Raw genomic sequence first — 15,006 nt, forward strand, 5'->3', positions numbered from 1 at the left:
AAAGTATACTGCTGTACAAATTAAGCTGGCGTGCACCACATTGTTGTTGCAGTTCATGTATGAAAATATAATCACTTCTTGTGGTCTTCTGCAAAATAACTCTGTTAAGTTAAATTATAATTTTACTTTGAGCATCATAATCGTGAAATGTAGCCTCTTCTATACTTGGCATCTTATTGAAAAATCTGTCAGCTGAACCTGTTGCTAAAATGCACCAGCATGCCAGCCCTTTTTTATGATCAATCCACTCTCCTGTACCGATGCGACATTGGATTGGTTATGATCAAAAAGCAGACATCAAGTTAAGCGATTTAATTTAATTTTCATTTCATTTTACTTCATTTTATTTATTTTCGGAAAGTGCCCAAGATCAGCTATCATCATCATCATCACATTTATGTCCACTGCAGGATGAAGGCGTCTTCCCGCGATCTCCAATTGACCGATTCCAAAAAATATTTCTGCGCATGCGCCAAACTGGCGCGGCGCGAGTCCCCCTTGCTGTGATTGTCGTAACTAGACTTGGTTGGAAAACAATGCGGGGCAACGCGGCTACTCCGGACGCTGTTGCTACGGAAAATCTGGTGGTTGCGCTTGTGGTTTTTTTTTTTCGAGTATGCCGATTAACTGTGTCGCCTTCGGGTGCACGAACTAGTACCATGGAAACGGAAACTCAAGCTTCTTCCGATTTCCATCTGCAAAAATGAATGCGAAGAGGGCTCTGTAGATATCTGCAGCGAGGCGTGCAAACCCAGACGGCTCATTGTGGCAGCCAGCAGAGCATTCTAGAATCTGCGGGCCGCACTTCATTACCGGCAAGTTTCCTTTAAAAAAAAAAACTCCGAGTGACCATCGTGTCGTAACCTCCCTCTGTCAAACGTTCGCCGGCCGTCAAAGCTGATAAGTCATCTGGACTATGTGCCGGCAGGGATCACATACAGTAAGACTCCTGGCGAGGCTGCTGTACGGTGACACAACCCCTGCATGAAAAGGCAAAGGGACTGCATGCAAACTTAAGTAGACGAACGTGATGTGAAAAAAAAATTGTATTGCTGCCTTGTGGGTCACGATGTTACGATCACTATGCATAGGGACTGTGAGGGGCCACGACACTGCCACAATGGTTCGGAGCTCACCAACCGCTTTCCTACAGATGCTGCTGCTGCCTGTCCTGGGACAGTTGCTGTCGCTGCCTGCAGTACAGCCGTCTGATACCCGTGCGGACAAACAGCGCATGAGTACGGTGGACTGCACGGACAACCCGCAAATCTGCCGCGACTTATCAAGTCTGCTGCATCACCCGCCGCCGATCCTGGACAATTTCATGCTGCTCGTCGGGCAACATGGGACGGCAATATCTACAGCGCCTCCTCAAAAGCGCGCCCATTTCGACGAAGCTTCGGGCCACGACACTGCCACAATGGTTCGGAGCTCACCAACCGCTTTCCTACAGATGCTGCTGCTGCCTGTCCTGGGACAGTTGCTGTCGCTGCCTGCAGTACAGCCGTCTGATACCCGTGCGGACAAACAGCGCATGAGTACGGTGGACTGCACGGACAACCCGCAAATCTGCCGCGACTTATCAAGTCTGCTGCATCACCCGCCGCCGATCCTGGACAATTTCATGCTGCTCGTCGGGCAACATGGGACGGCAATATCTACAGCGCCTCCTCAAAAGCGCGCCCATTTCGACGAAGCTTCGGGCCACGACACTGCCACAATGGTTCGGAGCTCACCAACCGCTTTCCTACAGGTCTGTTACTATCAAACTCGCTGTTACCGTAGCAATAATGTTTGTCTTCTGGCGGTGTCGTGGCCACCCAACCATTTCAAACGGTCTTGCACTGCTCTTGTTTATGTTTTGCGACTGTTGCTTTTGAGTGGGGATGTTGAGGAAAACCCCGGACCTATGACAAAGGCTCAAGAAGAGAAGTTAGATGGTGTGGCCGAGGCTGTAAAGCGTCTTGAAGCCAGCAATGCAAGTCTTCTCGAATCAATAATGAAAGTTCTAAATATGCACGCAGAACTCAAAACAGACCTCGAAAGCTTAACCAAACGTGTGCAGGAACTGGAAAACAAATTAGAATCTGCTCCATCTGTTCATGCCTCAACATCTCTCGATAGTGGTTTTTCTAGCATCATTAACAAAATCGATAACCTAGAAAACCAGTCGCGTAGATCAAATGTTTTGTTTTATGGTGTTACCGATACTAACGAATCCGAAAGCTGGGAAAGTTCAGAGCGACTTGTGCATGAGTTCTGCCGTGATAAGCTTGGTGTCACTGTAAATTCCATTGCTAGGGCACACCGTGTGGGCCGTTTTTCAACTGTGAAAAAACGCCCCATTATAGCTAAGTTCTTCAACGATAAAGAACTTGAGGTTATTTTAAGTAAAGGCAGCAAGCTGAGGGACACAGGTTTCAGCATAGGACGCGACTATTCCCAAGCCATTCGTGACAAACGCCGGCAACTTCTGCAGTTCTCGCGATCAATTAAAAAGCAAGGTGACCGTGTGCGCCTAACATTCGACAAGCTGCACATCAATAATGACACCTATGTGTGGGATGTCGCGGGTAACCGTGCTGTGCCAGTTCGTCATCCCACCACAGTATGACATGTGCCGGCTGATAAGTCATCTACAGAATCTACGTCATTCTTGCCCAATGTGTGTCATAATTTAAAGAATAATACACATTTCCTGTTCACAAACATCAGAAGTGTTCTTTCCAAAACTGTCGCCCTTTCTTCGCTCATAGATTCTACGTGCGTTTCACTTCTAGTATTGACTGAAACTTGGCTGGACGATACCGTTCCGGATGATTACATTCTTCTGAGTGAATCTGAATTTTCCTTTTTCCGGTGTGACAGAATAAATAGAAAAGGAGGAGGTGTCCTTATAGCCACAAAGAAACAATTATCTGCTGTTCCCCTCGCTGTTGATACTTTCCTCGAATGTGTATTGATATGGTGTAAATTCGGAGTTACTGATGTTATTATTGGTGCTTTCTACCGGCCACCCGATATGTCTGATGGATTCTCGGGTGAATTCCATAGAATACTCAGCGACTTACATGTGCGTTTTCCTAACTCTATTTTCCTCGTATTTGGCGATTTTAATTTTCCAAGCATTGAATGGTCCACTCTCTGTGTTAATTCCAGTGATAAAGAAGCCCACACCTTTCTTCATTCCTGCTTGGATTTTTCTTTTGCTCAACTTATTACTAGTCCTACCCGTCGCTCCGCTACCACGGCTAATATCCTTGATCTTGTCCTAACAAATAACCCGGACGTTCTTTCTGATATACTACATTTAAATGGTTTATCCGATCACGACATTATCACTGGTTGCATCACGCATCCATTTACTGAAAAGAAAACTACCATTAAGCAAATTCATTGCTACAATCGCGCGAATTTTGAGATGATTAACTCGGAACTAAACACCTTCTCTGAAAGCTTCCTGGCTCAGTATTCATCACGCTCAATCGAATCAAACTGGCTGGCATTCAAAACCACCTTGACTCACCTTGTTGATAAGTATGTGCCAATCATCACCATCCGACATCATAAAAATTCACCTTGGTTCACACATCGTCTTCGTCGTCTTAATAATAAGAAAAAACGTTTGTACCGCCAAGCAATGACCACACGTCTCCTGTCATCATGGAACAAGTACAAAAATTGTGATAAAGAGTATCAGTCCCTGCTTAAATCAACCCGTCGTAATTTCTTCACTCACGACCTGTCTACTATGTTAACCAATAATTCTCATAGATTCTGGCGCATTATCAATCCGAGTTCCTATCCTGATATAGTACTAATTAATGCTGACGGACAACCAGTCACTGAAACTGAGTGTTCGCAGCTTCTAAACGATTCATTTTCATCAGTATTCACCAATGAAGATATAACTTCTTCGCCTATATTAGAGCCATTGCCTAACATTTCCATGCCAGAAATTGTCATCAGTGATTCGGGTATTCTTGCCCTGTTGAATAACCTCAAAACTACTACTAGCTCTGATCATCTTGGTTTCAATAACAAGGTACTTAAAAACGCTTCTTTAAACATTTTTCAAGTGTTATCAGCCATGTTTTCACAATCATTATCATCTGGCATTATTCCTCATGACTGGCGAATAGCTAAAGTAATACCAATATTTAAATCAGGTGATCGCTCTGTCCCACTTAACTATCGTCCTATCTCATTAACTAGCAACATATGTAAACTTCTCGAGCACGTCATACACACACAAGTCATCAACTACCTAGAAGACCATGATATCATCTTCAAGTACCAGCACGGTTTTCGCAGGGGTTATTCATGCGACACTCAGCTCGCCGGATTTACTAACGATATATTTTCCGCATTTAACGAAGGATTCCAAGTTGACGCAGTGTTTCTTGACTTCTCTAAAGCTTTTGATCGCGTTCCTCATCACAGGCTTCTAATCAAATTAACACACTTAAACATTCACCCAAACGTTCTTGCATGGATTAAAGATTTTCTCTCCGACAGACAACAGTTTACCTGTGCTAATGGCTGTAACTCTTCTTCTGTTCCTTTAACATCTGGAGTCCCCCAGGGCAGCGTCCTCGGTCCCCTACTTTTCTTAATTTTCATTAATGATCTACCCAAATGTGTCTCATCTCGAATTCGATTATTCGCAGATGATTGTGTTATATATCGTAATATTAGTAATGACGCTGACCGACTTTCCTTACAAACTGATCTTGATGCTGTGACCGATTGGTGCTCTTCGTGGTTAATGTCTTTAAATACATCTAAAACCAAGCTAATGTCATTTACCAACCATTCCACTCGACTTCCTACCACCTACTTTCTCAATAATGCTAGAGTAGAACTTGCGCCAACTTACAAGTATCTTGGCCTTCATCTTCAGTCTGACTTAACTTGGCATTACCATATTAACACCGTCTTAGCATCAGCTAACCGAGCACTCGGTCTTCTTAAACGTAACCTCAAGCACGCACCTTCTCACTTAAAAAAACTTGCTTATATCACGCTGATCCGCCCAAAAATTGAATATGCTTCTGCCATATGGGATCCCGATCAAGCATACATAATCAACAACATTGAATCTTTGCAAAACCGTGCTGTTCGCTTCATCTTTTCCGATTATTCACGCTTCACCAGCGTCACATCGTTAAAACAACGTGCCGAGTTGGAATCACTATCACGTCGACGCCAGTTTGCTCGCCTAACCTTATTTCATAAGCTTTATCACCATTCCACGCTTCACGAAGACTTCTTTTCACCACCCCCTGCAGTTTTCCCGCGCCGTGACCACGCTAACAAAGTAAAACGCATAATGTGCCGCTCGTCGCTCTACGCAAAATCTTTTATTCCTCGCACAATAATAGAATGGAATAACCTACCATCACGCATAGCTACTGAAGTTAGCCTACCATCTTTCCAAACTTTGTTGCAAGAAAACGGTTAGTGGTAGCAGATTAGACATTACTTATGCCTATATGCACATATTAACATATGTAAAATGTTCTTGTGTTTTCATGACTAAGTGCATTTACCCCTTGTTCATATCTATATATTTTATGTTCCTTGTGTGTATGTTTATTTTATGTAGTTTTATTTCTTGTGTATATTTCATGTTTGTACCCCCCCCCCTATGCAATACCCTCATGTGAGGGCCCTTAGGGGTAATGTAAATAAATAAATAAATAAATAGGAGTGTAGGATCCTGTCAGGATGTTTAGTGTTTCTTTTTTTGTACACACGATTTCATTTGCATGCAGCCACACTGATATTATTTTTTAATGTAAACGCAGCATGCGAGTTATTTTATGAAGCCGGCGCATTGAATCGTGCAGTTAACTGTATTTGCTTGTAACAGAAACACTTCAGTACATTGCTGGGCAACAATGTGGTCCACTAGCATTTCCGCTTACTGAAAAGTTACCATGACCTGAAAATTATAGGCAGCAAAAATGTGTTATTTTAATAAGATAGTTAATGATCGGAGTATAAAGAGATTTTTGACGTTATTTTAACAATTCCTAAAAGTGTGTAAACACTGCTGGTTGGCTGTATATAACATATCATGTTATGTATAAACTGTATAGGATCTGCCACTACAGGTTCCGGTCATATACCACGCCGACACCACGTACACGCTACCCGTATTCATGGACGACTTGCACGTCACTCGTGCCAGTCAGTCCACCTTGTGAATCAGCTGTGGGGAAGCTTATAATTTGATTTCCCAAGTAGCCTTCGTCATGTAGCGCCCAGCCTCGATGCGCCTTACGAAGGGTCGAAGTGTTCGAGGACAGATGCCACCAAACGCCGTCGCTCATTACGGAGCACTTCGAGGAGTCTCGTGTGCGCAAACGGGAGGGGTATATTGCCTTCTTAAATCATTGCACACGCACTGATTGAAAGCGATTAAGTAAAGCACTGAAATGACGCAGAAAGCAGGTCGTATGGATACACGGAGCACGGAGTGCAAGCTGGCCTAGGCCTTATTTTCCAGCCAAACGGCGTGGCGCGAGGTTCCGCGTTTTCCCAGCAGGCGGCGCTCACAATTTTGGAATCGGTCAATTACCCCTGTCCTGCACCAACCGATTCTAACTGGCGCCCGCAAATTTCCTAATTTCATTGCACCACCTAGTCTTCTGCCGTCCTCTACTGCGCTTCCCTTCTCTTGGTACCCATTCTGTGACTATAATGGTCCAACGGTTATGTAATCTGCACATTCATGACCTACCCAGCGCCATTTCTTTCTCTTAATGTCTATTAGAATATCATTTATACCCGTTTGCTGTCTGATCCCTACCGCTCTCTTTCTGTCTCTTAAAGTTATGCCTAGCATTCTTCGTTCCATTGCTCTTTGCGCGGTCCTTAATTTGTTCTCAAGCTTCTTTGTCAGTCTCCAAGTCTCTGCCCAATATGTCAGCACTGGTAAAATGCACTAATTGTATACTTTCCTTTTCAATGATAACGGTAAGCTCTCAGTCAGGAGCCCACAATGTCTGCTGTATGCGATCCAACCCATTTCAGATCAGCTTTACACCTTAATAGTCGTGCACTTGTGTTACACAAAGAACATAAAACCGAAAAACAAAACAGAATATCTCAAACAACATTGGTACAAAAATTGAATTAAGCAAAGGCAGAAGTGAAATAATGAGCAAGTAGTGGAGTTGAATATAGCAAGATCATCGCGCAAGATATTTTGTTGTGTTACAGACGTGTTATAGTGTTAGAGTTGCAAGAGAAATTCACGTAATAAATGCTAAGATTACGCAAGTTAGGACTAGGCCTGCAGAATGTTACAGCTGACAGTGATACAGAGCCATTTCCTTTCAAAATCCTTTTGTCCTCATAAGGCTCAATTGAGTGAGACCATCTTGCTGCTGGAGTAGCAAACATTGAAAATAACTGCCACATTTGTGATGCTTTGGCTAATGTTATTATATACAAAGTCATAACTCGAATTTATCGCATTTCACTGCGTACTTAGTTATACTCGCTGCATATCCCTTTGCTTATGTTTTTGTATTGTAATTCTCTTTAACAACAGCTTTAAACAGCATGACACAAGACCCAGCAAAATAACTACTGGACTGTGTCCAGCAGTTCAAAAAAGCACTGTCCTGTGGTTCTCTCTCTCCTACAATGCCATTTATGTTGAGGGCAAAAACAAATGTGGCTGATGCCATCTGTGATGCATTGTGCAAGTTTTTGATTAGGGATGCGGTGTGATCAGAGAGGTCAGGGCACCATAATGTAGTAATGAAGTTTTGGGTGGGAACAACATGTGACAGTCATTAATCGCTATATTGGCTAGCATTGGGTTATGAACATTGAGAGTGATGCTACAAGTGTTTTTGTGAGCCCATGCAGATGCATGTTTGCTGTTACAATGTCAATTGCCTGTCACAGCAGAGATCTACCAACCGCCCATTTATTCAACAGTTGTCGCTGGATGGCTGAACCTTTATGCCAAAGGCCATCACCGGCGATGCCATTTTAGTCTACAGTTCTGATCAGAATGTCAGAAAACATTCCTTGCATTGGAGCCCAGTGTCTGTGGAAGGCAACACAGGTGTAACAGAATGCAAGCTCATCCTTTCACCAGAACTTGATCAGTTTACATCCATGCGGAGCACTGAAACAATAGTCTGAGAGCTCAAAGATGAGGATGATCCCCCACAGCAATGCGTCCCCTTGCAGAGCTTAGGAAAGTGACAAGTTTTCCTGCAGCTGCCACAATTCAGATCCACTCGATGTGCCAGGTTGAACCTCGTGCAGAATTCTGTTTGTAATGCTATAATGCAGCATTAATGGCTGCCAATTTCAAGTCATTAATGAGATTTGCCACAAACCTCAGAAAGTTCTTGACAATTTTTGAGGAGAGGGCTACGGGGAGCGATTTCAGGAATTGATAAAGACACTGAGAGGAGTGTACTGCCTCACCTTGAAAAAGAAATTCACTAAATATTTATGCTACAGTTACATGGTTGCACTCAGGCCTGGTTTCAAAACAATTTGATCATGCCTTGTACATTGTGTGCATTTCAGGTAGTGAGTGCATTTAGCAAGTGAAACGAGAGCTTTGGGCCAATTCTGATGCGCCAACCATAGTCGTCTGTGCCTGCCCCCAGATGCTGTTCTTCCTGTCAACCTCACAGCTTGCGTCTTGCAGCCCCAGCTACTCCATGGGGGCTGTGGGGGACTTGCGTCGGGTGAAGCATGCCATCTCCGTGGCACGTGCAGTCTTGGAGCGTTCCACTCACACGTTCCTCGTTGGCGAGAAAGGTGTGGCTGGTTCTTGTTTGTTGGAAGGGTAAATGTGCTGGTTACAACGTGTGGCAGCTCTGTGCTTGGCCTATACCACAGTTACCACATTCACTGATGAACTCTGTCATTTGTTCAGTGCCAACTCTTGATATTGTTGACTTGCCTATTAATTTTCTGAATTGGAGCAATGTCACTACTTTTTCTCGTATTCTTGCTAGCTAACCACCTTATGGTTGAAAGAGCATGCTTACATGGACACAAAGCAGAAAGAAACGAGCAACAGTCACTCCTGTGCCTCTTAACAGACTGCCTTCTATTTTCTAAGTGTTCTTGTGCATTCCATGATTGTAAAAGTGAGACAGTTAGCTCCTTATGCTTATGCTGGCCATTTTCTCACATTTTAGCTGATTCATTGCACTGTTGTTATTTTATAATGAGAGTCACGATGGACAATTGAAAAAAAAAACAGCTTGTTGTCCATGCTGCTGCCAGTGTGACATTGGAGAAATGGCACCACGGTAACTCAATTGGTTAGAGCATCGCACGCATAATGCGAAGACAAGGGATCATTCCTCACCTGTGGCAAGTTGTTTTTTCATCCACTTTCATTGCCATTAATTTATCATTTCTTTAATTCAATTAGTAAGTACAAGTAATTTCCCCTGTGTTGTCCTCGGTGTCTTTGTTTGTTGGCTTCACATGATATGATCAATAAAAATCGGGCCTCTCAGTTTACCACCTTTCTTCTCGTTCTTACGTAACGAGGGTCTCAAGTCTGGCAACATTGATGCCTTCAGGTAGCATGTGCGGGTTTATTGACCAGTTGCCTGCACCCAGAAAGATCACATACTCGTGACGCCTGTGGCAGAAAGGATGTTCCACATCCGCCACTAAGGTTTGTGAGTGGTGGTGCTGGCTAACACTCCCAAGGTTAGTTCTAATAGTAACACATAAATGCCTGACAAGGTGGATGGGGAAATGGAGCCGCAGTAGCTCAATTGGTTAGAGCATCGCACGCGTAGTGCGAAGAAGGGGGATCGTTCCCCATCTGCGACAAGTTGTTTTTTCATCCACTTTCATTGCCATTAAATTATCATTTCTTTAATTCAATTAGTAAGTACAAGTAATTTTCCTTGTGTTGTCCTTGGTGTCCTTGTTTCTTGGCTTCTCATGAATGGAGCATGCTGTGTGACTACACGGTCTTTCCAAACTCTGCCGGTGCAGCCACCCAGTTTGCAGTCGAGATGGGCTTCCAAGAAGAGTCGCTGGCCACGAACCACTCCAAGCAGATGTGGGCTGAATGGAAGGCCAACAACTGCCAGCCGAACTACCGCCAGGTTAGTACTGCACTCGTGGTCACGAGCTTTCTTTCCATTTTTATGCCATGAAATAGTGGTAACCAATAGGGAAATAGGCACTTTTACTGTGTGGAGGTTATGGTTATTGTCAGAGTTTTGCAGTTTAGCGTAAAGGGCAAACCATTGACAGCGATAACAAGGGTGCATTGCACTTAAAATCCTCGAACAGCGTTCTAACTACACACGATGGCAACATGGTGCTACAAAGAACCTGAGGCAGATGCCACTGTGCAGCAAAAACAGCCTTGGCAGCTGCCAGGCATCTCACAATGTTGGCGTCATGAGGAATGCCACTTGTGGCGTTGCAGGTGTCGTGCCTCAATGGCCCATGAGATGAAAGCAACGGAAAACTGTTGTTGTTTGTCAGCTCCCAATCCAAGATTTAGCTTGGTGTTCACTGGTCCGTTCTGCTCAGACAAGCGTATGCACACAGCTGCTCGGCACATATGCTGATGTGCATGCACACAGTACTCATGCCAGCAGCAGAAGGCAGAACACGGCCCAGGCTCCACTGGTGAGCTGACTAAGCGGACAGATATGTTTCGTACTCTTAGAACTAATCCAGAGTATGTCAGTTTGAATTGAACAACTTCTGCTTGTCACTATTGCCGTGCACCAGTGTCCGACTGAAAGAAAGATGAACTAACTGCATTTGGGGTAATGTATGCATAGTGTTGCATGATTCACAAGGTAACCGTTTGCATTTGCTTTTAAAAGTGAGTGTTGGACCTAATCTTGCGTGTGCACATTGTCAAAGTTTTACTCCCATTTTACAAAGTTCACTCCCCATTCTTGGACACCCCTTTCATCACAACATAATGACAGTGCTGTTTCCTGTGTGCTGATTAAAAATCTGTTGGTTTTTCTGCCAGGGCTTATCAATAATATGCTCTTGTACTGTGCTACCTGTAAAATGGTGACAATCCTATAAAACACACACAATAAAGCATAGCTTCTGCGAAAGAAGTGAGATCACCATTGTTTTTAAACTGCTGCTCTATAACACTGGCTTTCAACACCTACGTCTACCTTTTATTTCTTTCTTTTTTTGTTTGTTGGCAGTGTGATTGAGTGCTCGCAGTTTACGTTACCTTGGTATGTTCATACGAGATCGCTTATTGTTTTACTGTCCAAGCACCACGAACTGGTTCACGTGTGGGCTGTTAATGCCATTGAAGCATTACATTACCTCAGTGACAACTGCGGCTGATCATACTCGCGTGATATGCTAACGACTTGAAAGTGGCGCTCAGTATATTCTGCGTAGGCCTTAACGACATGATGCGTCCATTGCAGGCAGCATGCAAATAGATTGGGAGCACTAAGGAAGAACATAGGGCAAGCACCTTTTGTCAACTGAAAGTTAAAAAAAGAAATTGTGCTAATACCAATATAACAGCCTTAGAACCAATAATAATTTTAAAAACACCTTTGTCACATAAACAAAAAAGTGGTACCACATGTTGTCACATGGAAAAATAAGGGTCGCAGGGACTGCTGTAACAGATATGCCATATTCTTGTGCCAATGTCCCAATCCCTGCATACAACCGTCTCCTGCATGTAGACGTTCCCTACACATCAGAACTGTGCAAAATGAAGTTTGCCTTTTGGCATCACTGTGCCTTGTAGAATGTGGTTCCAAACCCCCGGACAAGTTGTGGTCCGTACCGGCCAACGAAACAGCTGTCTGCAGACAGGCGTGCCTGCCCATCTGCAGCCAGTGAGCTCAACCACGACACTATTGGCATGGTGGTCATCGATGGCAGCAAGAGGCTGGCAGCGGGCACCTCCACAAACGGCATGAACCACAAGATCCCAGGGTCAGTCCCAGATGTCACGACGCTGCAAGCAGTGTTCCTTTAACTTGCAGCATGATGAATTCAAATCACTACTTGTGTGGTTGAATTTTATAAAATATCACAGTACAAATATTTGTACTGTGACACTCTACTGTGATATCATTAATATTTGTACTGTAATATCACAGTACAAAGTTTTGTACAAAGTTTTGTACTGTGATATTTGTATACAAATTCACAGTACAAAACCAACAAGGCTTTCTTATGGGCTGTTAGTGCAGTATTCCTGCGTAGCATAAATCTCCTGTTGGAAATCACAGCAAGAATACAATATGACGAAAATGCATTTTCTTTATTTTTTCCCCAAATAAAATTCAATTTGCTTTTACTTTGAAGTGATTATTCCTCACAAATAATCGTCAGGACGATTTATGTCAGCAGGTGCTGACTCCGTATTTGTGAAGTGGTGCTACCATTTCACTCTCACATTTATGTCATTTTGTCACCTGCGTTCATGGCAGCAGTGGCATATTTGTAATTTTATGTCATTAATCCATGAATTTAGTTTTTAATAATTGTTTTTAGGATTCCTTTGACACTGTACTGTTGAGGATTACAAAAATAACTGTTGGTCAATGGGACAGGTGGAAGCAAGGACTCCTCCCCCCCCCCCCCCCCGTTAAGTGCTTCTGCTGCTCGCTTGTGAAACAGCCGCATCTGTGAAAACCTAATGTAAACTTTGCACTTTTTTTTTCTTTATGGAAGCTGTGCATATAAATCAACACGAGTTTACGAGCTGCAGAACGAAACAAAACGGTTAAGACAATTATTTCATGTGCATTCCCAATTTTAACGAAGCTCTGCTTTACATTGGAGGCTTCAGTTTAACCCTCGGTGCTTTGGCTGCCTCGTCATGCAAAGCATTGTGGTGTTCTGATTGGTGCATTGTAGCCGCATCGGGGACTCGCCCATCCCTGGCGCGGGCGCCTATGCTGACCAGGAAGTGGGCGGGGCTGCGGCCACTGGCGACGGCGACGTCCTCATGCGCTACTTGCCAAGGTGAGCCATTGCCACCCATGGTTTGATTTTTTGTCATTCAGAAGGGCCACCAGAGGCAAATATTAAATGCAACCACACTTTCAAGCTTACTCTCGTGAAGCTCTCTCCATACTTGGCAAAGAAGGTAGATTCAGCGGAGGAACTTGCACCTGAAGGCTGAACGTCTTCCTTTTCAATATCTCTGGCTCCTGTACAGTGGCACCGTCAGTATCGTTGCGTGATGTCACAAATTCTGTAGCTTTTTTCTTTTCAGGTCCGCATGCTTTTAGAACTAGCCCGGGAATGTCACCGGCACATGTTTTAAAACATCAGCAATTAACTAGCTTCGGCCAGTTGTTACTGCAGCCTGCCACTCCACAGGGAGCTGCTACAAGTACGTCAAGGTGGCTTTAGTCTCTCTGCGATTTTGTTACGCAGCAAAGCTGGATATAGTTGCAGACCTGCCGTGTACCTCAGTGTGCCAATCTTGCTTGACTTCATGCTTGCCCTTGGCGTGCCTTCAGAATAATAACAATATTTATTAAAGTACAGTAACAAAAGCAGGCCTGCTGAATTCCAAACGAGGGCTTGAGGGGCGGTACCCAGCAGCTGGAGACATAAGGAAACACAGTCAACGAAAATAAATAAATAACATTTAAATGCAATAAATTTCAAAATGTTATTTCTTTATACGTTTGCAGGCATTGATTCAAATTATGAAAAGGAGCAGAATGTAATTTATTTGCATATACGCTTCCCGTGCCTAGTGAACACAAAAGGAAGAATGAAACGGTGATGTGAACAGACCTCTCAGTCAGGCCCATAAGAAAGGCAAAACTCTTTTTCGCCAGATGTACTTTAAACAGGGATTTCTTTTAAGCGTAACTGAAAATTAAGGATCTTCTGGTATGAGAATACACTCTGGTCATGGTTGTTGTTTAAGCTCTACATAACATATTTTAACATAATTTTACAGTGTAAACTGATACGGGCTCAATCCAATAGCTGTTTCGGTTGGCAATTTTGTCCGTTGGTGCCACTGGTGTCCATTGCAGCTATCGCTAGGAATGGGAAAAAAATACCCAGTTCCCACTGAGATCAAACCTGGGCCCTCTGCATGGGAGTCAGCTACTCTACCACTGCGCCATGCCAGCATTTGCTAGCTGCTACAGAAACATGCCCTGTACATGCATCCTAGCATGCAAGGAGTCATGCGATGTGAGATGAGAGCCACATATCGGTGATACATGCACACTTAGCATTGCAGTTGCATATTATCAGTGGCGTAGCAACAGGGGGGGCCGGGGGGCCGTGGGCCCCGGGTGAAAGGGGCCAGTGGGGGGGGGGGGTGTCATATACGTCTGAAGACACCCGGAAATTGTCGATATCCTCGCCTTCCCCGACTACAAACGGGGGGGGGGGGGGGGGGGGTGACAGAAGACCTATGGGCCCCGGGTGCCAGACGACCTAGCTACGCCACTGCATATTATAGCACCAGGCGGCATGCCATGTAGCAGTTGCATAGGTAGCAGTACAATGTGGATAGAGAAGCCTTAAGGAAGAAAAATAAGATTAAGGAGATGTACACAAAAATACTAGAATGAAGAAAATGTGCAGCATACCTAATTAAATCAAACAGGCTAGGTGACTATTCATCACTGCCCTGTTTCAAAGGGAATGCTAATAAATCATCTTCATAACAAGATTCAAGCTTAGCAATGTATGAGCTGCTACAAAAGAAGTGAATCTTAGACCTACGCATGCAGTGGCAACTGCTGTGCAAAGGGCAGCACAACCCATAGCTCGCTGTTGATGCAGGGCAGAAAGTTCAGATTGTTCTTGTGAAAATGATGCAAAGAGACTTCGCCGTGAAGATCCTGTAGCGCGTGCTGTCGAAAACAAAGCTCCTATGGAGCTGCTCCTCCAGCTTATGCTGTGACCGTGCTGCGTGCTTCGCGCAGGCCCGTGACTTTTTTTTAGAAGAAAGTCGAGCGTATTTCGCCAAATATTGGACCAAAATGCGAG

General features: G+C 44.1%; 1 protein-coding gene across 1 annotated transcript in view; it reads left to right on the plus strand.

Annotated features, from left to right (window-relative positions):
• LOC142580085 (N(4)-(Beta-N-acetylglucosaminyl)-L-asparaginase) overlaps nucleotides 1–15,006 on the plus strand; it is a 41,811-nt gene that overhangs the window by 8,301 nt on the left and 18,504 nt on the right. The window contains exons 3-6 of the mRNA XM_075690859.1: nucleotides 8,690–8,802; nucleotides 10,009–10,121; nucleotides 11,774–11,964; nucleotides 12,895–13,002. Coding sequence (XP_075546974.1) covers nucleotides 8,690–8,802; nucleotides 10,009–10,121; nucleotides 11,774–11,964; nucleotides 12,895–13,002 — 525 coding nt within the window. The remainder of the gene's footprint in view (nucleotides 1–8,689; nucleotides 8,803–10,008; nucleotides 10,122–11,773; nucleotides 11,965–12,894; nucleotides 13,003–15,006) is intronic.

The sequence above is a fragment of the Dermacentor variabilis genome, chromosome 4, assembly GCF_050947875.1.
Source record: "Dermacentor variabilis isolate Ectoservices chromosome 4, ASM5094787v1, whole genome shotgun sequence".
In the NCBI taxonomy this organism is placed as follows: domain Eukaryota; kingdom Metazoa; phylum Arthropoda; class Arachnida; order Ixodida; family Ixodidae; genus Dermacentor; species Dermacentor variabilis.